The following is a 24486-nucleotide window of genomic DNA, read 5'->3' as shown; positions in this document are numbered from 1 at the left end:
TGTTCTTCATCTTCCAAACACGAGCAATTGGTTATCCGGAGAAGACAGACCTTAACCTTAACCAGCAGAGTCCTACACACTAAACATAAACCTTTTTGGGGGAAGGGGAAAGGGGTAGCTAAATGCAGCTCATCTTTTCTTCCTTTCATACTACAAGTAAAGGCCTGGTAACAGCCTCTCTCTACCAATCTTTGCCCAGTGAAGAGGATTCAAAGAAAATTATACAATCCTCAATCAGAAAAAGGAGACAAAGGAAAATAATTAGGCTGTAGCATGCATTCCTATGCAAGATGCCCTGACTCATGGAAGCAGTAATAACTGTCCTACCGCAAGAGATGGTTATGTGACCAGAGTTACCATACTTGTAGCACTTTCATTTTGGTACAGGCTTTTTGAGTATGTCCAAATTTGCCTCAAGAACAGAAATTGTAGCCAGGCACTGCGGTGCCTGTAATCCCAGCACTCAGGCAGAGGCAGCCAGATTTCCATGAGTTCGAAGCCAGCCTGGACCACAAGTGAGTCCACGTATTTTGTCCATAGTACACCATGTATTTTCATGCCAATTAATAAACGGCTTTCATGCCTGGGCAGGACAAGGGCAAATGGGATAGGTGTGGTTAAGGTTCCCAGGCTTGGGAAGAGAGGGAGAATCTTAGGAAGAAGAGAGACTGGAGAAGAAGAGAGGAGAAGCCACCATGAGTTAGTTGAAGGAGAAACACATGGCAGGCGTGCATGGAGACTTGGCCCAGATGATGATAATTAGTAAGTATATGAAATTATGGATGGGAGTTAGCTTTATAGAAATTATTAGAATTAGACACTATGGAATTGAGACAGATATCCCATACCTGCCCGACTATGGGAAGTAGTTTAGAGGATTAATATCTGCCGTGCCCCAGGTTAACTAAGGCTATTTTAATATATAACAGGTGTCTGTGTCTTGTTTGATTGCTAGTGGGTTAGAATATACTGCCATAATAATCAGGATAGGCCTGATAATAAACATTACTAGGGCATATTGGTAATTTAACAAGTCTCGCCCAATGTGAGGCAATTATTAGGCCAATACTGGTAAATTAACAACAACATACAAAAACCAAGGCTACACAGAGAAACCCTCTCTTGGAAAATGAACAAACAAAAAAAGTAGATATAGTACACTCAGTCTTGCTTATGTTTTTGTCTTGTTTTTTCTTTTGGTTTTCTGCAGACCAGGCTGCCCTGGAACTCAGAGATCAACCTGCCTCTGCCTCCCAAGTGCTGGAATTAAAGGTGTGTGCTACCATGCCTGGCTGTATATCAGTCTTAAGAGGAGATGCCTCCAGACTTTTCCCATTTAGTATAATGTTAGCTTAGAGGTTTGTCAAGGAGAAAAAAGAAGGAAAAAAGAGCAAAAATTCCACATGCCGCTGTGTAAGTGTGGCAGTCAGGAGACAACTTCCAGGAGTTAAATCTTTGGTTTTTATTTTTGTGTTGTTTTGGGTTTTTTGTTTGTTTGTTTTGTTTTGTTTTGAGGCAGAGTTTCGCTGTGTAGCCTTGGCTGTCCTGCACTCACTCTGTAGACCAGGCTGGTCTCAAACTCACAGTGATCTGCCTGCCTCTGCCTCCTGACTGCAAGAATTAAAGGCGTGCGCCACCGCACCGGATTTTTTTTATTAAATTAACTTATTTTTATTATGTATACAGTGCTCTGCCTGCATATATACCTGCAAGCCTGAGGAGGGCATCCACCATGTCCTAGCTGGGAATTGAACTAAGGACCTTTGGAAGAGCAGCCAGTGCTCCTAAACTCTGACCCATATCTCCAGCCCCAGGAGTTCATTCTTCTTCCTACTTGAGACCCAGGGAATGAACTCTGGTTGCCAAGCTTGGCACACAGTACCTTTACTCATACGGAACCATCTGGCTGGCACCATACTCAGGGTTTTAAACTATTAGGCCATATCACTTTTGTTGTTTTTCTAAACTATTGTTTAGTTTTATGTTATGTGCATTAGATGTAGCTGTCAGATCCCTTGGAATTGGAGTTACAGCCAGTTGTGAGCTGCCATGTGGTTGCTGGGGATTGAACCCAGATCCTCTGGAAGAGCAGACAGTGCTCTTAACCACTGAGCCATCTCTCCAGCCCCCTCGCTTTTGTTTTTTAACTTAACATAAGTCACTGCACGATTTGATACAGGGTCTCAGGGATAGGCCTGGCTGGCTTCAATTGCTGATCCTCCTTCCAGGCCCTGGACACTACACTACTTGGTGATGGAGAGCAAAGACTCTTGAGAATGCCAGGCAAACGCCTATGATGAGATGAATCCACTATTTATTCAGAGACAGGGTCTGAGCATGTAGTTGGCCTCCAACTTCTGATTTTCCTGCTTCAACCTCCCAATGCTGAGATAACAAGGAGACCACCAGGCCAGCATTTTTTTTAAATGTATGGTTAAATATAATTTATTACATAGCCTAGGCTGGTCCTGAACTCTAGGATTCAAGTGACCCTCTCTCCTCAGCTTCTTTAATGCTGGGACTTTAAAATGCCTTTCAGTAAAGTTGTTTTTGTTTTAAGTGCTGAGGCTTTGAACCCAGCACTCTTCTCCATGATAGATAAGCAAGTGCTCTACTGCAGAGATGCATCGCCAACCAGCTTATGGTAATTTTTTTTAAAGGTTAGCCGGCCTGGAATTCACTGTGTAGGTGAGGATGACTTTGAACTCCTGAACCTTCAGCTTCTACTTTGCAAATGCTATGATTACAGTCGAGAACCATCATACTTGGGTTCAGGTATGTCACGGCTTTGTGCCAAATCTCAAACCCTAGTTTATGTGTATAGCAATGTCATAATGCAAACAATTAATTTGCAAACATCAGCTAATGAAAAGAAGTAGGCAAGGCCTTGTCAGATGTATATACAATAGTCTGAGCACACGGATCTATTCATGCCAAGAATGGCCTGTTCCTACACAGAGAATGAATATTAAAACACCCTTTGTACTCTCAAATATATAAGGGGAACAATTTACATGTAATTTTTTACCAAAATTGTTAAGGGGCTTGGACCTATTAATCTTTTATCCAGAACATGCTTAGTACAGCACTTATTTGTGCAAACTGCCAATGGGTCAGTGAACTATCAGCTTTCCAAGTAATTTACTTAAAATATTAATCCAATAAAAACCTATTTATTCAAAGAGGCAGGAATTTGGCTAGGCACAGAATCCCATAAACGGTCTGTATCTTTGCTATGTATGCTTTGTATGACTTGCTGCCCTTTCTGTCCAGCTCAAAATGCTGCAAAGCAAACGTTACAAACTGAAAGACAAAAAGCTTCAAAGGCAGACAGCTGGAACATAAGCCTGCTGCTGCCTTTATCTTTACAGTAGATATAAGAGAGTGAAATTACTAAGAGAAAATCCTGCAACAAATCGTGAAATAAGCTTAAACAAGCAGACCTAGAGCTCTGATTTTAGTCACCGTATTAATTAAACCGAAGTCCACTCAGACTGCGTTCCCTCCCTCTCACTCTCCCGAGGGAGAGAAGAACGATCATCAATGGCAGGAGGCAGCTGCAGAAAGCAGCACCTAGAGCCGGCTTCACGCTCAGGAGGGAACGCTACGTCTCGTCCTCGTGGTCTCGGGTGCTCTACACAGTCAGAGAAACTTCTCTAGTAACAAACTATAGAAATGATCCCTGAAAGTATAGTCTTAACCCCACTGCCCCGCGCCAGCCGCTCTCCACCAAGCGACACCACATCTTCCTCACGGCCACTTCCGACGCCGCCTCCGCGATCGCCGTCCCGCCGCGGCTACTGCACACCACGTCGGCGCGCACCGGGCCGTGGTCCCTCGCGAGCCCACTCGCTAACCAGCCCAAGGGGCATTCCTTTGGAGTCGCTACAGTTTCCCAACACCAGGCAGACAGGCCCCGCGATTAGCATACGGCCGCTGAACAGCCAATCCGCTGCCAGGGCCCGCCCGTCCCGCCCGCTTCCGCCTGCGTCCGGTCGCCTGTCACTCGAGGCCACCAGCGGCCGGGTGGGGGCGACCGCGCCTTCCCTCACGGTGCGAGCCGCCCCTGCCTCAGCCCTATGCTGCCGCCCCAGGGCCAGAAACGCTGGGGGAGTTTGGACTTCTGGCCCAAGCCAGAGCCTTTCGTGAAGAAGCACGTAAGGGAAATGGCAATTCAAGGGCTGCACACTATTTCATAAATTCTGTGCGGGAATGGCATGGTGGCTCACTCCTAACACTTGAAAGGTGAAGGAAAGAGATCAAGAAGTTGAAGGCTGTCTTAGAATTTTGAGGCCAGCTGCAGCTACATGAAATCTTGTCTGAAAAGATCAAACACCCACAAATCAACGTTTAGAGACACCACATTTCTCTACCCTGAAAGAAAAAAGAGAAAAAGACAAACAATCCTCCGGCCACATGATAATAACTAGCACCATTACTGGATACACACCTGCTGATCAGTATTTTAACCTGTCATCCCAGTTTATCATTTTACCAGTAGAAGAGCTATTTCCCTTTCTTACAGATGATGCATTGTCCCTATTCATCTCTCAGGCAATAGTGGGAAAACATTGGTTTCTATTTCTGATTGGTACAAAAGCAATGTCTTACTGCTGGGGAGTACGGACAGCTCTAAGTAAGTGAGGAAAGCTCTGCGTGAATGAAGTCCTGAATGAACGTGTGCTGTTGACATGGATGTGCCCATGTCAAGAACCACTGTGGCATAAACAGGGGGAGGAGATCCCCCTCAGTCACAGTCATAGGGGAGGGGAGTAAGGGGAAATGGGAGGAAGGGAGGAATGGGAGGATACAAGGGATGGGATAACCATTGAGATGTAATATAAACAAACTAATAAAATAAAATAAAATTTAAAAAGAAGCACTGTGGCTCCTGGGGAAAGAGAAAGGTCTAGTGCTTTGTATTTGATTAGTAATTATTTTGCTCCCCAAGGTCTGCTTCCTGTCTTTCGAGCGGACTATCACAAAATCCAAATGTTGCTGCATAACTTTGCCTGCAAATAATCTGTTTGACAATAAAATGCCTATACACCTGGGCGGGGCAACAATGAGGTAGGAGTGGCCAAGGCTAGAGGGTGGGGAGCCTACATGGGTCCAGGAAAGGAGAGACAGGAGCAGAAGGAAGTGGTACTGGGGCTGGAGAGATGGCTCAGAGGTTAAGAGCACTGGTGTCTCTTCCAATGGTCCTGAGTTCAATTCTCAGCAACCACATGGTGGCTCACATCCATCTATAATAAGATCTGGTGCCCTCTCCTGGCCTGAAGGCATACATGTAGGAAAAACACTGTATGCATAATAAATAAATCCCCCTTTTTTTAAAAGGGGATGGGGCTAGAGAGATGGCTCAGAGGTTAAGGGCATCGGCTGCTCTTCCAGAGGTGCTGAGTTCAATTCCCAGCAACCACATGGTGGCTCACAACCATCTATGAGATCTGGTGCCCTCTTTTGGTGCACAAATGTTCATGTAGACAAAACACTGTATACATAAATAAATCTTAAAAAAGAAAGAAAGAAAGAAAGTGGAATAGCATGAAAGGAATCATGTGTCCCGGAAGAATTTACTCTCCTTTAGCATGGAGAAAACAGCCCAGATGGAAAGCACGTGCAAGTATTCATGGGAATATTAGGTGGGAAATGCCCAGATAGGAATGATGAAAGCTAATGTCACAGCATGCAAGGGTGGGAGGTAACGGAGCAGCTTAGTGGGTAACGTCTGCCCAGCCCCCAGCGAAATAAGGCTAATTTAAAATTCTATCGGGGGCTGGAGAGATGGCTCAGTGGTTAAAAGCATTGACTGCTCTTCCAAATGGTCCTGACTTCAAACCCCAGCAATCACATGGTGGCTCACAACCATCTGTAATGAGATCTGATGCCCTCTTCTGGCCAGCAGGTGTACATGCAGGCAGAACATTATACATAATAATAAATTAATACATATTTAAAATTCTATCAGGTATCTGTGTCTTTTATTGACATGGTAGCAGGTTAATAATAACCACGATAATAGTTATATGGTTTAATAATAGATATTAGTAACTCTTTTTGTTGTTGTTGTTGTTGTTGTAGTTGTTGTTTTTCCAAGACAGGGTTTCTGTAGCCTTGGCTGTCTGGGACTCACTTTGTACACCAAGCTGGCTTCAAACTCACATCCATCTGCCTGCCTCTGCCTCCCAAATGCTGGGATTAAAGGCATGCACCACCATGCCTGGCTTAGTAACCCATCTTTTCACAACAGCAAAACCTTCCTCTGGTTCATGTGCAGATGTTGACAGTGTCCCATGAAAATGTTCACCATACCTTTGTCTCCTCCTATGTAGTTTATACTTGAAGACTTGCTGCCATACAAACCCTGGTCTCTCTGGTCATGGCCCTTAAATACTTAACTTTTCCATTCTCTGTTCTTCCTTTTTGTTCTGTATGCTTTTCGTTTTTCACCATGCCACTCTTGCGCACCTAAAACTCCCTCTGTAGAGCAAGCTGGCTTCACAGAGAGATCCCTCTGCCTTTTTTTTTTCTCTGCCTTTCAACTGCTGGGATTAAAGGTCTGCACCACCATGACCATCTTACTTTCCACCTTTTGAGAGGCTCCCTCAGTACACATGCTATACCTTGGTTGTCCTCTTTTGTATTTTTAATTATTTGAATATTATTTATTTATTATTATGTATACAGTGCTCTGCCTGCATGTGCACCTGCAGGCCAGAAGGGGGCATCAGATCTCATTATAGATGGTTGTCAGCCACCATGTGGTTCCTGGGAATTGAACTCAGGACCTCTAGGAGAGCACTCGGTGCTCTTAACCGCTGAGCTGTCTCTCCAGCCCACCTTGATCTTCTTTTGAGTAGATGCTCCCAACAAGCACATGGATCTGAAAAGTCTCTCTAGCATGTTCTAAGATTTACCCTGCTAGGCATGTTGGGTCATGCTTCTAACACTCACGACTCTGAGACAGGGTTCGCTGTAAGTATGAGGACAGACTAGGCTACACAGCAAGTTCCATACCAGTCAGGGAAACAGAGTGAGAACCGTCTCCATAAATGCTGCAGGGGCAGAGGAGATGGTAAGCGTGCTCACTGCTCTATCAGAGGCCTGGATCCCAGCACCCACCACAGGCAGGTCACAAACCCAGCCTTGGCACTGTCTTTACCAAACAATGTGCAGAAATAAGGGTGATGTTGCGTCTGCTGTCTTAACACTATACGCACCTTTCTTAAGGAGTTTCTTCACTTTCACATGGTTCCCTTGTTTGGCATACTCATGAAGCTGAGCTTCCAAGGAGTCGTCTGTTAAGGTTCCAAGCTGCACTGGACAAGGCATTGGAAAATGAACAGCCCGAGACATTCTGTTTCAAAAGGGAACAAACAACACATTGTTCTAATACTACTTCACAAACGCAAAGAAGATCTTTCTCTTTCCTCTCTCCTGAAGAAAGATCCCCTCAAAACCACAACCCTAAAACAAACCCAAGGCTTTTGGAAATCTGCCATCCATGGACTTCTCTGAAAGCAGGCAACCCCCACCACACACCCAGGAACTCTAAGGTTGTAAAAACAGGTGACTGGATTAAATTCCTTCCCTGCTGTTTCAAAACACAGTTTATTTCTAAGTCTGGTGAGGCCATCCCCTCTCCCATCCTACTCTCAACTACAAGAAATGCCCTCAGACTCCTCCCTGCATGAGCTCCTGGGGGTTGTGTTCGTTTGTTCATTTGTTTGTTTGTTCTGTTTTCCGAGGCAGGCTTTCTCGGTGTAGCCCTGGCTGTTGTGGACTTACTCTGAAGACCAGGCTGGCTCGAACTCACAGAGATCCACCTGCCTCTGCCTCTCAAGTGCTGGGATTAAAGGCGTGTTCCACCATACCCGAGATTTTTTTTTTCTTTTTCTTTTTTTTTTTTTTGAGATTTTTTTTTCTTATACTTCTATGGTTGTTTGAATAAAAATGCTCTCCTATAGGCTCATACGTAATCACTTGAGAATGGAACTGTTTTAAAAGATCAGAACGTGTGCTCTTGTTGGAGGAAGTTCATGTGTCACTGGGTGTGGGCATTGAGGTTTCAAAAGTTCATGCCAGCACCCTAGAAGGCAGAGGCAGGCAGATCTCTGAGTTTGAGGCCAGCCTGATCTACAAAGAAGAGTTCCAGGACAGCCAGGGCTATTACACAGAGAAACCCTGTCTCAAAAAACAAACAAGCAAAAAGACTCAGAAAGTAAACAACTTAAAAATTTCAGGAAACTCACCAAATATATAAAGCGAATGTCTTCTCACACTCTATAGAGAACTAATAAAAGAGGGTAATGACACTACCAGAGTCTAACCACCGATGAGTTAAAGTCGCCGGGAGTCTAACCCCTTCCCAAGGTTACATAAGCAGCAAGAGCTAATACAGAGGAGACTCTCCCACCTGCCCAGCTGCATTCAAGTTGTAGAGAGAGTGCCAGGGTTCCTGCTTTTATGAGGATCAGACATAAAGGGGTGGACTTTTCTGGTGCAGCCGTCTGAGTCATCTATGTTCCTCAATGGTCCATCAAGTTAGACTTTGGTGGTGTCATTGCTCTAGCCTTTCATCAGGTCTCTATATAGTGTGATTAGACATCTGCTCACGTCTCCCAGGAACAGTATCACACAACAGATAGGGATGGTGGTGTATGCCTATAATCCTAGCTCTTGGGAATGGAGGCAGAAGAATCAGAAACTCAGCACATTTGAGGCCAATCTGGGCTACATATGATCATCTCATCCATCCATCCGTCCGTCCATCCATCCATCCATCCATCCGTCCATCCATCTATCTATAAAATGAGAAAAATAATTAGAAGAATATAAATTCTGAAAGGTTAAAATACAAAAGGAACTGTTACGTTGCTGTGTAAATAATATAAACAGTGTGTTATGTTCATGGTTTGTTCTCAAATTCTAGTCCTGGCTTGGTCAACTCCCTGTATAACTGATAAGAGCAGGAGAGGAAGTTGCCAGGTAGTTTTAGAGCAGAGAATCCCTAAAGCTAAGTTTCTCCTTGGCTAAAAGCACTGGCCTTGTGGCCGGTTCTGTCCTTGCCTAATTCCAGAAACGGTTAAGCCAAAATGTCTTAAGTAAACACACCACAAGGGAGGTCTGCTTTCTCTTGATCTCTCTCTCCCTAAGTGAATACCCTTCTTGGAACTCGTACATGAAGGCAGGCCAGAAACAGAAGAGACAGCTGGACATTTCACAGCTGAGCCAACTCCACTGAGCCCTGCTCTCCCATTGCTCACCCTAGTTTCTGCCCTGAGTCCTTTAAAAAGCCCTTATGTTCCAAGGTCAGCGCTGTCCTATTTGGAGACCCTGCTTCACAGGAGCTCTGCATACTTTCCCTCAAGATCCCCCTATGAGTCTACAGCAATTTTTTTCCTAATTCCGTTCTTCTATTGTCCATGAATTTCATTCTTCAAATTCACAACCTAAGAGCCTAGGTGCCACTGATTCTGTTTTGTGTGGCTAAGAGCTTATGGCACCCTAACCCCAGAGGTAAAGGCCCACTTGGGAAAGAGGGAAAGTCTCTGTCAAACTAAAAGACACCCATTTCTCCATATTAAAGTCTTAGAGAAAGGATTCAACACTGATGAAAATACTCAACATCTTCATCTGTCAAGGAGGATAACAATAAGCAGAAGTTGCTGGGAGGTTTAAATGAGCTAATAGGTGCTAACACTTGGAACTGTGTCTGGCACCCAGTCAGGTCTCTGCAGCTACTGAGTGCATGAGAACATGTGGAGGTTTGAGGAAGAACGGCCCCATAGGAGACATGTTTGCATGCAGTCCCTTGGTGGTGAAATGAAGTCTCAGTTTTTGAAAACCACATCTCCAAAACAGAGGTGTTTGGGTCAAGGGGCACCACTTAGAATAGATTAAGTGCATCCCCACCCCCAAAGAGGTTTGTTACCAAGAGAGTGGCATGTGTAGTTAGAAATAACGGTCAGAACCCCACTTCTCTCTGTCCCCCTTCCTCGTCTTCCTTCTTTCATGGAATAAGGCAGCAGCAAGAAAGCCTCCAACTAGATGCAGCTCCTCTAGACGCTTAGCTCCCAGAACTCTGAGAAATAAACTTCTACTGGGTATGGCAATTTACACATGTAATAATCCCAGCATTTGGGAAGATGAGGTAGGAACAGCATTAAGAATGTTGATGCCGGGGCTGGAGAGTTGGCTCAGTGGTTAAGAGCACCGTCTGCTCTTCCAGAGGACCCGGGTTCGACACCTAGCACCCACATGGCAGCTCACAGCTGTCTGTAGCTCCAAGATCTGGCACTCTCACACCAATGCACATAAATTTGAAAAAAAAAAGTCTCCTTCATTAAAAAAAAAAAGAATGTTGATGTCAGGGCCAGGCGTGGTGGCACATGCCTTTAATCCCAGCACTTGAGAGACAAAGGCAAGCTTCGAGTTCAAGGCCAGCCTGGTCTACAGAGTCTAGGATAGCTAAGGCAACATAGAGAAACCTTGTCTTGAAACAAAACAGAACAGAACAAAACAAAAGCCAAGAATGCTGATGCCAGGCTGGAGAAATGGCTCAGTGGTTAAGAGTACTGACTGCTCTTCCAGAAGACCCAGGTTCAATTCCCAGCACCCGCATGGCAGATCACAGCTGTCTGTAGCTCCAAGATCTGGCACTCTCACACCAATGCACATAAATTAAGAAAAAAAAGTCTCCTTTATTAAAAAAAAAAAAAAAAAAAAAAAAAAAAAAGAATGTTGATGTCAGGGCCAGGCGTGGTAGCACATGCCTTTAATCCCAGCACTTGAGAGACAAAGGCAAGCTTCGAGTTCAAGGCCAGCCTGGTCTACAGAGTCTAGGATAGCTAAGGCAACATAGAGAAACCTTGTCTTGAAACAAAACAGAACAGAACAAAACAAAACAACCCAAAAAACACAAAAATTCCAAGAATGCTGATGCCACGCTGGAGAGATGGCTCAGTGGTTAAGAGCACTGACTGCTCTCCCAGAAGACCCAGGTTCAATTCCCAGCACCCATATGGCAGATCACAGCTGTCTGTAACTCCAGTTCCAGAGGATCTGGCATCCTCACACAGACACGCATGCAGCAAAACATAAATGCATAAATACATGCATAAATAAATAAATAAATAAATAAATGCTGATGCCAACCTGGGCTACATATACAGGCTTAGGCAAACCTGGGTTATATGACACCCTGTCTCAAAAACAAACTGGTGTAGTGTTGCACTCCTGTGTTTCTATCACTTGGGAGGCAGAGGTAGGAGCAGGAGCTCAAGGTCACAAGCTTGGAGGCAGGAGGGTCACCAACTACACAACATGCTCAATACCAGCCTGAGCTACAAGAAACTGTACAGCTCCTCCCTAGCCCCCAACAGCAAAGTGTTGCAGTTTATGCTGTAATTCTTTGTTTGCTTTTGTTTTGTTTTTTGAGACAAGGTTTCTCTGTGTAGCTTTGACTGTCCTTGGACTCACTCTGTAGAGCAGGCTAACCTCGAAATCATAGAGATCCACCTGCCTCTGTGTCCCAAAAACTGGACCACCATACCCAGCTTTATGCTGTAATTGTAATATTCAAGAGGTTGAGGAAGAAAAAATCAGCAGGTGGTCCTAGTGCATCAACTTCACCACCTTCCTAAACAAGCAAGCAAAAAAACCATTGCTCTTAAACATAAAAACTGCAGCTTCTACAGCAAGAGGCCACTTCTTTTCCCACTTCCCTATATATCCCATATAACCAGAAAGAAGAGATCTGGCCTCCTTTCATTATAAATTAAGGGGGCAAACTTGGTGTATTTACTGAAATACTCTTTTTGGCGGGGGGGAGACCAATCCGAGACCTTAAACCTCGGACTCACACATTGAAATTGTCTTCCTGGCTTAATAAAACCTTCCTTTAGACCATGGAAAATCAGGGGAGAGCGCGAACGCAGTCCCCCACTACCACAAATTATGCAGTCGAGTTTCCCGCATTTGGGGAAATCGCAGGGGTCAGCACATCCGGAGTGCAATGGATAAGCCTCGCCCTGGGAAAACCACCTTCGTGATCATGGTATCTCCCCTGCCAGGTAAGTATGAGTTGCCGCAGCCGCACCACTACCTCACCCTGACCAGCGACGCATTTTACAGTTACGGTCAATTATATTACAAGTCCTTTTGGAATTACTCTGGGTGGGACTACACAGTTTTTTATTTACACAGACGAAGATACAAACTTTCATATACTTGCTGAAAATACCCCCATACGAAAAAAAAAAGTAGTAGAATAGGATTCGTTTGGCATATTTGCATAGTCCCACCCCTTGTAGTGACGTCTCGAGTTTTTTTTCCTTAGCATTTCTCTTCCCGATGCGTTAACTCTTAAATCACTCATTCTTCGCTACTATCAGCCCTGAAGAGGTTTTACTTTTTATGTTTTTCTTTCATTTGATATTAACAAAGGATTCGGCTTTGATTTGTTATGACCTGTCCAGGGACTACTCTGAATAAGGTAACAAAGATCGCTACTGCATTTAAACATTGGCGTTTCTCTTCCCAAAACTGAAAAGAAATTTGTCAAGCACAAAATTCTGTGAGGACTGAGTACTTGTAAAATGCTGCCTGGATTTACTTCTTTGTTTACTTACTTTTTGGTTTTTGAGACGAGGTTTCTCTGTGTAGCCTTGGCTGTCCTGGACTCCCTTTGTAGACCAGGCTGGCCTTGAACTCACAGCGATCTGCCTGCCTCTGCCTCCTGAGTTCTGGAATTTAAGGCGTGTGCCACCACCCCTGGCTGCTGCCCCACTGCAAAAATCGACTCTTGTGCTTACAAAGTATGAAACAGTGTAATGTGCTAAGTAATGTGGGACTGGTTTTGCTCTACACTTGACAGAAAGTCTGAGATTGGTTCCCAGCACCCGCATGGACTGCTCACAAAAGTTTATCTTTATAAAAGTAGATGGGGCAGTTTGTAATCCTGAAGTGCCCTTGGAGACCAAAAGAATATTATTTCCCCAAGGGGCAACCCGAGCTAGTTTGCAAAGGTTTACCAAAAAAAAAAAAAAAAAGAAAGAAAGAAACAAACAAAAATCCTGGCCTATTAAATGCTCTCAAGACAAACTGAAAAGGAATAAATAATACTCCTAAAACTTCAGAGGGCCTTGTCAACAGTAACCTGTTTTTCTTTTCTTTCTTTTTAAGATTTATTTATTCATGTATGTAGTGCTCTGCCTGCATGTACACCTGCAGACCAGAAGAGGGCATCACATCACATTATAGATGGTTGTGAGCCATCATGTAGTTACTGGGAATTGAACTCAGGACCTATGGGGGTGCGGTCATTGCCTTTAACCTCTGAGTCATCTATCTCTCCAGGCCAAGTAACCTGTTTTCAACACTGAAAATGTCAAGGGAATAACACAAATACAGCCCCCGCCCTCAGGTTAGTCCTCACAACTTTCAGGTAAGAACTAGAATGGTCCTCTCTCTGTGGATAAAGTACTAGCTACACAGTGATGAAAAGACTGAGGTAATGCAGCCTGTCCTCACTTCATCTGATGTCTGTCTGGTCATTTCTTAGCCTTCACCTCCACCTTGGCAGCTTCCTGGATTGGAGCCACCAAGCCTTGCAAAGAAAGCACATCTTACCAAGCATGCAAGTCCCTCACTAATACAACCCACCTCCCCTGAGCACTGACGTGATCCTGGTGTGTCTTTAAAAACTCTGTATCCAGCTGGGCGCATTAGCGCACGCCTGTCATCCCAGCACTCATGGAGGCAGAGGCAGGTGGGCCTCTGAGTTCAAGGACACCAGGACTACACACAGAGAAACCCTGCCTCAGGAAGAAAAGAAAAATGCCGTATCCCTGAGCATGGGCACCAAGAGGCTTTTCAGAGGCAGGAGTCTTCTCTTGGACTCATTTTTTTTTTCCAGACAGGGTTTCTCTGTGTATCCTCGACTGTCCTGGACTGGACTTGTATACCAGGCCGGCCTTGAACTCACAGAGATCCACCTGCCTGTGTCTTCTGAGTGCTGGGATTAAAAGCCTGTACCACTACTCCGCAGCACTTTTTTTTTTTTTAAGTATTTGGACAGTGAGGTCAATCCATGTGTTACACACTAGAAATGACCATGCTGTCTGAGAATCTGCAAAAGGCAAACTAGATCTGGGTAAAATAAGATGTAACTGGTCCACATGGGAAACAACAGGTAGTAATATGAATGTATCAGGGTCACCCACTGAACCCTAAATTTGTGGAAATACAACTGTATGTTATACACACTTAAGTCTATATTATACTCACTGTGCTGAGAGATGACCCCACTCAATCAGGTCTAGAACTTGCTATGTGGATGAGGATGACTAGGAATGCATGAGCCTCTGCTTCTACCGTCCCAATGTCTGAACCACAGCTGTACAGTCCTTCCACACAGCTTCATTATAATACAGCACAAGTTAGAGAGCGTGGGGCTGAAGAGATGGCTTAGTGGCTAAGAGCACCTGTTGGTCTTGTAGAAGACCAGGGTTCAATTCCAGGTGTTGGAACCAAGCAAAAGAAACTTATTCTAAGTACCACCATTTCATTTTCAGACTCCATTTAATCATAGGGAGAAATGAGGTTCAAGGTCCCAGGCACCAGGGGAGCTGGTGACTTCCCAACAGCTGAACAGCTTCTGTTGTAAGGAGACACTTGTCTGAGAGCAGGCATCTCAGGGACAACTTATAATGACACAGTTGTCAGAGTCCAGACATCTCAAGGACAACTGACTGATGGAAACTCCCTTGTTCAACCCCTTATGTCAAGTAGGACTGGGCAATGCTGCAGCCCACCCCGATCCTCCTCTCTTTATGGTTTTATCCTGTAAATATGCTGGACAACTTCCCTTCAAGGTCCCAGTTCAGCTCCCGTGTCTGTTTTGAGGCCCTGATTTTTGCCATCTGTATTGACCTGATGTTTAAGTAATGCTGGGTTTAAGTGGACCCCGCAACACTTGGTGCACTGTCCAGGAATCCAGTCCCTCAACTCAGGTCCTCGTTTGTAATCATCCACGTTCAGGAGACTTCACTCTGAAGTCCAAACCCTCTGGAGGAAGGGCTGCTTTCTTACTGGCGCCTGCCTGTGACCCAACAAAGAAGGAAACGAATGCAGCGTTGCTCCTAGGGTCAGAACACATTGGGCGACGTCCTGATTCCTCTCTGGTTCCCACTGGGGGAACACCTAGTTCTGGTTCTGGGTCCTGATGGTGGGACATCTGAGTCCCTTTGGTGGAACATCTGGAGTCCCACTGATCGGACATCTGGTTCTCTTCCCCGTCCTTAGCACACCAGTCCGTCCAGGTCTGTCAGTCTGTCTGTAGTTTTGTTTAGTTGCTTGATTGTTGCTCTGTTTCGTATTTGAAGGAAAAGGCCAAACTTCATCTGCTGGCCGTTCACCCTGTGACTTAGTTTTAACTAATTTCTGGGATTTTTTCAGGAAAAAAGCAGCTGAACTGGAACAGCAAAAACTGATAAACTGGCACTGCTCTTGGAACCCTGCCCCTGTAGGGTAAGAGCCCAGCACTGCTGAAGAGCCCCTCCCCACCCCCTCCCTCACCTGGATCAAGCTGATAGCAAGCAGGGGGCTGTCTGATCTGTATAAGCTGCTCTTAAAAGGGCACTAGCTGCTTCTCAGCTTCTCCAGTAAGGAAGCTGATGGCTAGTCCTGCTACAAATCCTCTGTGGGCATGAGAGCTGGATTCAGCACGTAGCAAGGTGTTTCTCCCTTGAAATTACAGCCAGAGTAAATAAAGCAAGTTCTGTCTGTCATATATATATATTTGTTTCTGACTCATCTTAAATGTATGAATTTACTATGCTCTGTATATCTTAGTTATAGATTGGCTTATAAATTATTGGGTATGATTAAAAATATTTAATATCTACAATATAAACTTATAACTCAGAACTCAGGGTCGGAGGCATGCTGGGCAGCAACAAATGGCATGAACCAACAAAAGAAACAAGACTCCAAAGACATGTTTTGTTTTGTTTTGTTTGTTTGTTTTTGGCTTTTTCAGACAGGGTTTCTCTGTGTAGCCCTGGCTGTACTGGACTTGATTTGTAGACCAGGCAGGCCTAGAACTCACAGACATCCACCTGCCTCGCCTCCTGAGTGCTGGGATTACAGGCATGTGCCACTGATCCCAGCAATTGGGATATTTTATATAATTACTGTTCTGTCTTTTCAAAAAGGTTTATTAGTCAGGGTGTGGTGATGCACAATTGTGACCTCAGCACTCTCGGAGTCAGAGGTAGACAGATCTCTGAGTTCAAGGCTAGCCTGGTCTACAAAGAGAATCCAGGACAGCCAAGGTTCTGTGTAACAGAGAAACCCTGTCTCCAAAGAAATATAAATAAATGAATAAAGTGCCAGGCGTGGTGGCCACGCCTTTAATCCCAGCACCTAGCTTTAAAAAAAATGTTTAAATTTGGGGGCTGGGAAGATGGCTCAGAGGTTAAGAGCTCTGGCTCTTCTTCTAAAGGTCCTGAGTTCAATCTCCAGTAACCACATGGTGGCTCACGACCATCTATACTGAGATCTGCTGCCTTCTTCTGGCATGCAGGCACACATGCAGGCAGAATACTGTATAAATAAATAAATCTTTCAAAAAACTGTTTACATTTAGCCCAGTGGAAAATCTTGGGATTTTTTTCACCAACTACTGGGAATTTTTGTTGTTGTTTTGTTTTTTCGAGACAGGGTTTCTCTGTGAAGCCTTGGCTGCCCTGGACTCCTTTTGTAGACCAGGCTGGCCTTGAACTCACAGCGATCTGCCTGCATCTGCCTCCCGAGTTCTAGGATTAAAGGCTTGTGCCACCACACCTGGCACTACTGGGAAATTTTAATTCTATCCCTAGTCTGTATGTCTCAGCAGATTTTCACTAGGCTGACAGACTCCATCCAGGGATCACCCGTGGCCTGCAAAACGCTGAGCTCTGGACTTCCTGAAAGCTGATGTAAACCAGTCCAGCAATGTGATTGCACCCTGTCTTTCAGCAGGATTGGCTAATCACATGCTTCTGATAAGTGCCCCATTGCCCAGCCTTTGAGCAGCCTTCCCGCCCCAGCCCCACAACAAATCCCTAATGTCAGCTGGAAGCAATTACAGAATACTTCATCCATTGTCTCACCAAACAGCTGAAATGCTAAGTCAAAAAGCTCCCTGGCATAAGGGACAAATGGCTATCTATAATGCCAACTGACATACCAAAAATGAGCCCAGACTTAACTAAAATAGTTCTACAATATGATAGGACACATAACCTGCTTTGTGCTAAACAAAAAGATAAGATATGGCTCTTAAGAAATTATTATTTCTATACTAACCAATCAGTGGTTGTTAGGGACCTCTCCAGAATGAAGGAGAATCTCTTGCAGAGGGAACCAGACAAGATCAATGATTAAACTGGTTGGAGTCTTTTCAACTGGTCTCCATGGCAACCCCTCTCCTCACCAGCCTGACTGGGCCCTTAGTCCTGTTCCCCCTGGTTAGGCTTTATGTCCCTTGCATGATATACTCCCTTTCACAGTTTTCCAAGACCACACTAATGCTATCAAACTTAGGAGCTTGAGGGCACAATACAACCCCTCATACAATGGACTAGGGTACGGAGACTAGGGGGAATGTTCCAACACCCAGAACCCACGCTGTAGCTCACACACTGTATTGGATCCTCTCTTCTGACTCCTCAGGTGCCAGTCATACAATGTGGTGTGCCTACATACATGCAAGCAAAACGCACACCCTGGGCGTGGTGTCCTTTAGTCCCAGCACTCAGGAGGCAGCAGGTGGATCTCTTGTGAGTTCTAGGACAGCCTAGTCTAGGAAGTGAGGACAGCCAGGACTGTTACACAGAGAAACCATGTCTTGAACAAACAAACAAAAACAAACACCTCATCTATTTACGTTTTTTTCAGTGCTTGTTTGAACCCAGTAACTTGATTACACTAGGCAACTGTTCTACAATTAACTGCCGGTCCTCTTTCCTTAGATCTTGTCTCTGCCATACAACAAAATAACAAAAGCCACTGCAAGGACTACGCAGGGGTCTCCCTGTTAGGCGGGCTTAGAACTCACAGTGATCTGCCTCTGCCTCCCAAATGCAGGCATTAAAGACGTGCACACTTAACGACACCTTAAATATGATCTACATGCAGTGCAGCATACAGAAAACAAGTATAGCACATAATTAGAGTTGTTTTGCACCTAGGCAAAAGCTTTCTTTAGACCACGGAAAAATCAGGGGAGAGCGCGAACGCAGTCCCCCACTACCACAAATTATGCAGTCGAGTTTCCCGCATTTGGGGAAATCGCAGGGGTCAGCACATCCGGAGTGCAATGGATAAGCCTCGCCCTGGGAAAACCACCTTCGTGATCATGGTATCTCCCCTGCCAGGTAAGTATGAGCTGCAGGCCTCACGGTCCCTGAACAGCACGGTCCACGGAGCATTTCTTACCCGCGGTGAAAACTTAAGCCGTCACTAAAAAGCGCTCTATCCTTATACACTGTCACTTTCCACACTCAGAAACACTTAGGAGCATTGGTGGCCCTGGAATTTTCCAAAAATCACAACTATTTGGAAGCAGCAGCTTTTCCCAGTTTGCTCCGGAATTCTCTATCTACATAGCACCGCCTCCATAATGACTCACTTCCGGCACTCGGAAGTCGGCCTCCCTGTCAGCCGAGAACACTAAAGAACCTCTTACTAGGTGGTAGTTTGCTGTGTCTTTTCTGTTGCAGCCTCCTAGAACACTGCATTTTTTTCCCCATAAACACAGGAATCAGATGCATAGCTTTTGGTGTGAATCAACATTAAGCGTAACAAGAACAGCTGCAATGATATTAGCCACAGGGATCGTTCTTTCTCATGTAACAATAAACTTTGCCATCCTTGCTGCCTCTCTATGAGGTAGCTACTATCATCCCCATCTTTACAGACGTGAAAATGGGTACAGAAAGGTTTTCCTTCAAAGCACATTATTGGTGGACTGTCTTACTTTGCCAGATAAATCATAAAAGTGCTCAGATTGATGGCTCATGACCAGTAAGGGTGCCTGCTTCCAGGCCTGAAAAATAGGGTTTAACTCCAGGGACCTACAGTGTAGAGAGAACAGACTTTCACAGGTTTGATTTATTTGTGTGTTTTAAAGACTTGCTCTGCAGTCCTAGGATGGCCTCAAACTTACAACAATCCTACTACTTCAGCCCTGAGAGGTGAGATTATAAGGTATGCATGAGTTCGAGGCACATCTTGAAGATAGAGAAGACACTGTATGCTGTTTCTGAAAGAACAAAAGTTCTGGAACGAATGGCAGGGTAACTAGAATTCCAGTGTGAGGAGAACATGCTTTTATGCTACTGTGCTCATTCATCACGTCAATCCCCAGCAACCACATGGTAGCTCACAACCATTTATACAGAGATCTTCTGCCCTCTTCTGGCCTGCAGGCATAATGCAGACACAACATTGTGTACTTATTAAATCGTAAAAAAATAAAATTAAATTAAAACCCTATCTCGAAACAACAAGCAAACAAACAAAAGAGACAGAGAGATAATTTGCAAACTAAAACACCGATGCAGCAACATTTTTTAAAATATATTTTACCTACCAATATTACAAACTATAGGCCAAACAGCTGGGGCTGTAGCTCAGGTGGTAGAGTGCTTGCCTAGTATGCACAAAACTGTAGGTCTAATTTTCAGCATGGCTTGTAAGGGCATATGCCTGTAATCCCAACACTGGGAAGGTGGAGACAGGAGGATGAGAAGTTCAAGGTCATCCTTTAAAACTACAAGGAGAGAAACAGAGCCAGTGAGATGGGTCAGCAAGTAAAAGCACTTGCTACCAAGCTGTGAGAGAGTAAAGGTCTCTCCACCTGTTTCAGCGGGAGACTTCTCTGACTGAATATGAAACTGACCTTCCCTTTTTCTACCTGTGCTGGGGAAAGTCCCAAGGGAAAGTACCTACCAATTTACTAGAAATTCGGGACCGAAATTCCCCAGCTAACTGCATGCTTTGGCCACTGTTAAACTGCTTGCTTGCTTTGCTTCCCCTTGCAATTGCCCAACCTGGGCTGGATGTAGTTTTCCTGTGTTCTTTGTCTCTAAAAACTCCTGTGCTGTGCATTTGAGACTGGTCTTGAGAACTGTTTTTCTCTGGGCAGTCATCTGGCTTAATATAGATTCTCAATTCACACTTTAGTGGGATTGAGGGTCTTTGGGTCTCTACCCCATACAAAGCCTGCCCTGGGACCCCATGATGACCAAGTACTCCCAAGATTCTCTTCTGACCTCCATGTGTGTGTGAATGTATACTCAAATAAATTATGTAATTTATTCATTATTATTATTTCATTTGTCTTTGAAGTTCTGTTCTGTTCCTTTTTGTTTTGTTTTTTAGACAGGGTCTCTCTATGTAGTCCTGGAGCTCACTATGTAGATCAGGCTGGCCCCAAACTCGCAGAGATTCCTCTGCTGGGATTAAAGGCATGCCATGCACTACCACACCTGGCTATTAAATAATGTAAATTAAAAGTTCTGTTTCAAAGAGAGAAAGAGAGTATGTGTGGGAAACAATGCTTTAAAAAATGTGTATGGTAGCTGGGTGATCTGAGTGGAACACGCCTTTAACCCCAGCACTCTGGAGGCAGAGGTAGGCGGATCTCTGTGAGCTCTGGGCCTCACATGTCCCAGGCAAGTGAGCTACTGTTGACAGTTTGCTACTTATTTTATTTCTATTTATTTATTTGGTTTATTGAGACGGGGTTTCTAGGTGTAACAGAGCCCTAGCTGTCCTGGAACTTTGCACATTAGCTAGGCCTCAAACTCAAAGAGATCAGCCTACCTCTGCCTCCTGAGATCTAGGATTAAAGACATGTACCACCACTCCCAGCATTAGTTATTTCATCTTTTTATTATTTTTATTTTGTTTTTTGAGACAGAGTCTCACTAGCATTGGCTGCCCTCAAACTCACTATGTGGACCATACTGGTCTCAAACTCAGAGGACCGCCTGCCTCCGCCATCCTCCTGAGTGCTGGTAATCTATCTCAAAGAGAGTACTCCGTCATATACATACACAGATATGCCCTATAGTCACATATACATATATACACTTTATACATAAAACATTTCTCTGGTGTGGAATATTAAGTGCTAGCTTTGGAACACAGACATTGACATTGGAATGATTAAAAAAAAGATGAGTACGGCCCCTGTGCAAGGGTGATATTAGAATTTGTGAAGTGTTCCATATTAAGAATAATAGAACTGGGCGTGGTGGCGCACGCCTTTAACTCCAGCACTCAGAAGGCAGAGGCAAGGGAATCACTGTGAGTTCAAGGCCAGCCTGGTCTGCAAGGTGAGTTCAGGACAGCCAAGGCTACAGAGAGAAACCCTGTCTCGGAAGAAAAAAAAAAAAAGAGAAACGCCAAGGTACTTTGCACAAAAGGGATAAAAGAGTTATGTGTGAACTAGAGTACCACTATCAAAATTTTCATTTTTTTTTAAATTTTTAAAAAACTTTTAATTTCTAAAAATTTTTCATTATCACAATTTTAAAAGCTCAAACACTAGCTTTAGAAACTTTATGACTTGTGTACCTTCTTTCTTGGTGTTAACATTATTTATTTATTCGTGTGCGGGGGTACATATCTGCCATGGAACAGCGTGTAGTCAGAGGAAAACCTGTGGGTATCAGTTCTTCCCTTTCAGAACATGATTCCTGAGGACTGAACCCAGTGACTATTCCTAGTGGCCCTAGCATGACCTTAGTTGTTTATTTATTATTGGGGATGAACCTAGCATTACCTATTAATGATTGGGTATGAGGAGACCATGATGCACACATGGCGATAAGAGGACAGCCTGTGACAATCTGTTCTCTACTTCCATCACGTGGGGCCTGGGAATCAAACTCAGGCTGTCAGCTTTGACAGGAGGGTCCCTTACCCAACACGCCATCTTCCGGACTCTGTGCATGCTTTTTAGTGTATGTATCTGGGTATGTATGAGCTTCCACGCAAGTGCGACCATTCATGTGCATAGATCAGAGGGTATCAGTTGGTTCTTGCCTTCTACCGTGTAGGTCCTGGACATGGAACTCAGGGCCGCAGGACTTGGCAGCAAATGCCTTCACTGACCTTGCCCTCTATTAATATCTTCTTAAACTAACAACATGGAGTCCCTACAGGTCCCTAGCCTTCACAAGGCCCAGTTACAGCTTTTCACAAGATTTCACCACGACTAGCCAACTTCTCTATACAACCTGCCTTAGGACAAAGAGGTGGCCTTGCTAAGCCAGGCATGGTATCTGACACCTGTAATTCCAACACTCAGGAGGCCCAAGTATGAGGATGGCCTCAAGTTCGAGGCCGGTTTACACTGCATAGTAAGTTATGGTGGCCTAGGCTGCAGAGAACCTGTCTCAAACCAGCCATCCAACTGTCCACAACACCCACACAGCAGTGAGTCAGACATGGTGACGCACACCTGTAAGCCCAGGGCTCCAGAGCAGATGCAAGAGGATTACCTATGTTTTGGCCAGCTTGGGAAACACAGGAGACTATGTCTCAAATTTGAGTACGTGAACCATAGGTGCAGCTCAGTGTAAACCACTTGTTTAGCATGTGTGAGCCTTTGAATTCCCAGCACTTGTAAGATTTCTTTTGCAATTACATTTTATGTATTTATTTTCTGAAAAGGAAGACATGAATGGAGGTCAGAGGACAACTTTCAGGAGTCAGTCCTCTCTTTTCACCATGGGGGCCTAAGGGGTCAAAGGTCATCCAGGCTGGAAGCAGTCTCCTATTATCCACTGAGCATCTCTCAGCCCCTTTCTGTTTTTTGTTATTTTGAGATTCGATCTCACTATATAGTCCTAGCTGGCCTAGAACTTGCTATAGAGCTCATCGGCCTACCCCCTGCCTCCCTAGAGCTTAGAATAAAGGTGCAAAACACCATACTTGGCCCTGTTCAGGTTGTCTGTTTTTTGTTCTTGTTTTCTTTTTTGGTTTGTTGTTACTTTTGATTTTTTGAGACAGAGTTTCTCTGTGCAGCCTTGGGTATTCTGGAACTTACTCAGTAGACCTGGCTGGCTTTGAATTCTCCAAGATCTGCTTGCCTCTGCCTTCCACAGTGCTGGGATTAAAGCATGTGTCACTCGGCACTTGGAAAGCAGAGGCAGGTGGATCTCTGTGAGTCTGAGGCCGGACTGGTCCACAAAGTAAGTCCAGGACAGCCATGACTACACAGAGAAACCCTGTCTCAAAAACCAAACAAAAGAAACAAAACAGTGTGTGCCACCACTGTCCAGCTTTTCAGTTTTTCTGTTTCCTTGCCCACCCTCCCCCCCCAACCACCACCCAAGTCCGGGTTTCTCTGTGCAGCCTTGACTGTCCTGGACTCACTTTGTAGACCAGGCTGGCCTCGAACTCACAGTGATCCACCTGCCTCTGCCTCCCAAATGCTGGGATTAAAGGCGTGCGCCACGACCTCCGGCTCCCACGACACTTCTTTACCTCATCCTCCGTACCTCTTAGGCAAAGGACTTCAGAAATCAAACCCTGTCTCGAAAAACCAAAAAAAAAAAAAAAAAGAAAAAAAAAAGAAAAAAAAGAAAAAGGACCTCAGAAATCCCCCTCCAAACTGCCAATCTCCCCTAGTTCTGTTGTGGAAGCGCTCACTTCCGCTTGCCTTGCCAATTCTCCTAAAGGAGTCCAGGCCCTCCCTCTTAGGACACTAGAGGCCCACGCTACACGACGACGACGACGACAAGGATCTGACAGGGCATGGTTTCTTACTTTTCCAGCTATTCCACACGCTGGCAGGGAGGACATTAAAGCTCTCGGAAACCGCCACGCTCCGGACTGAGGGCCCAGGTCCTCCCACCGGAAGCCGTGCGTGCGTGCGTGCGTGGGTGCATGCGTGGGTACGTGCGTGCGTGGGCACTAACGGCGCCTCACTAACAGCCTCGCCCATCTTCACACACAGACACACAGGGGTGGGGGCCTGGCCCATAATCCCTCGCGAGGGCGGGAAAAAGAAGGCGGGGCAAGCAAGGGGGTCAGCTAGGAAGAGCGAAGGGAATCCATCCTGTGCAGGGGCACACACTAACTCTTCCCCAACAGTTCTCTCAATTTTTCACAGCAAGAAACTGGCAACTGAGCTGGGCGTTGGCAGCACACACATTTAATCCCAGCGCTCGGGAGGCTGAGGCAGGGGGATCGCTGTGAGTTCGAGGCTAGCCTAGTGTACACAGCGAGTCCAGGACAGCCAGGGCTACAAAAAGAAACCTTTTCTCTCCAAAAAACAAAAACAAAACAAACAAAAGAGAAAAAAGAAACTGGCAACTGATCGGTTTTCTCTTGCCGCTTCTATTACTATTTCCACCAGGGAGTTGATTCCTCTTAAAGACTCTTGAGGGACCCATGACACAGGCCGCAGAGAGGTGAGGA

General features: G+C 45.0%; 1 protein-coding gene across 9 annotated transcripts in view; it reads right to left on the bottom strand.

The window, feature by feature from the left end:
* The window catches only part of TEX14 (testis expressed 14, intercellular bridge forming factor), a 152911-nt gene that overhangs the window by 77358 nt on the left and 51067 nt on the right, over positions 1 to 24486 (bottom strand). For 7 of the 9 annotated variants that reach the window (XM_084803249.1, XM_084803247.1, XM_084803245.1 and 4 more), the window contains one exon: positions 7224 to 7360. In XM_084803249.1, coding sequence (XP_084659375.1) covers positions 7224 to 7359 — 136 coding nt within the window. In that variant the 5' untranslated portion in view covers position 7360. Of the gene's footprint in view, positions 1 to 7223; positions 7361 to 19642; positions 19763 to 23832; positions 23938 to 24486 lie in introns of those variants that run through there. The other 2 variants (XM_084803250.1, XM_084803252.1) reach the window with 2 other exon arrangements.

Source organism: Acomys minous (assembly GCF_964271855.1).
Source record: "Acomys minous genome assembly, chromosome: 12".
Taxonomy (NCBI): domain Eukaryota; kingdom Metazoa; phylum Chordata; class Mammalia; order Rodentia; family Muridae; genus Acomys; species Acomys minous.
This window is presented reverse-complemented; position numbering and strand designations above follow the sequence as displayed.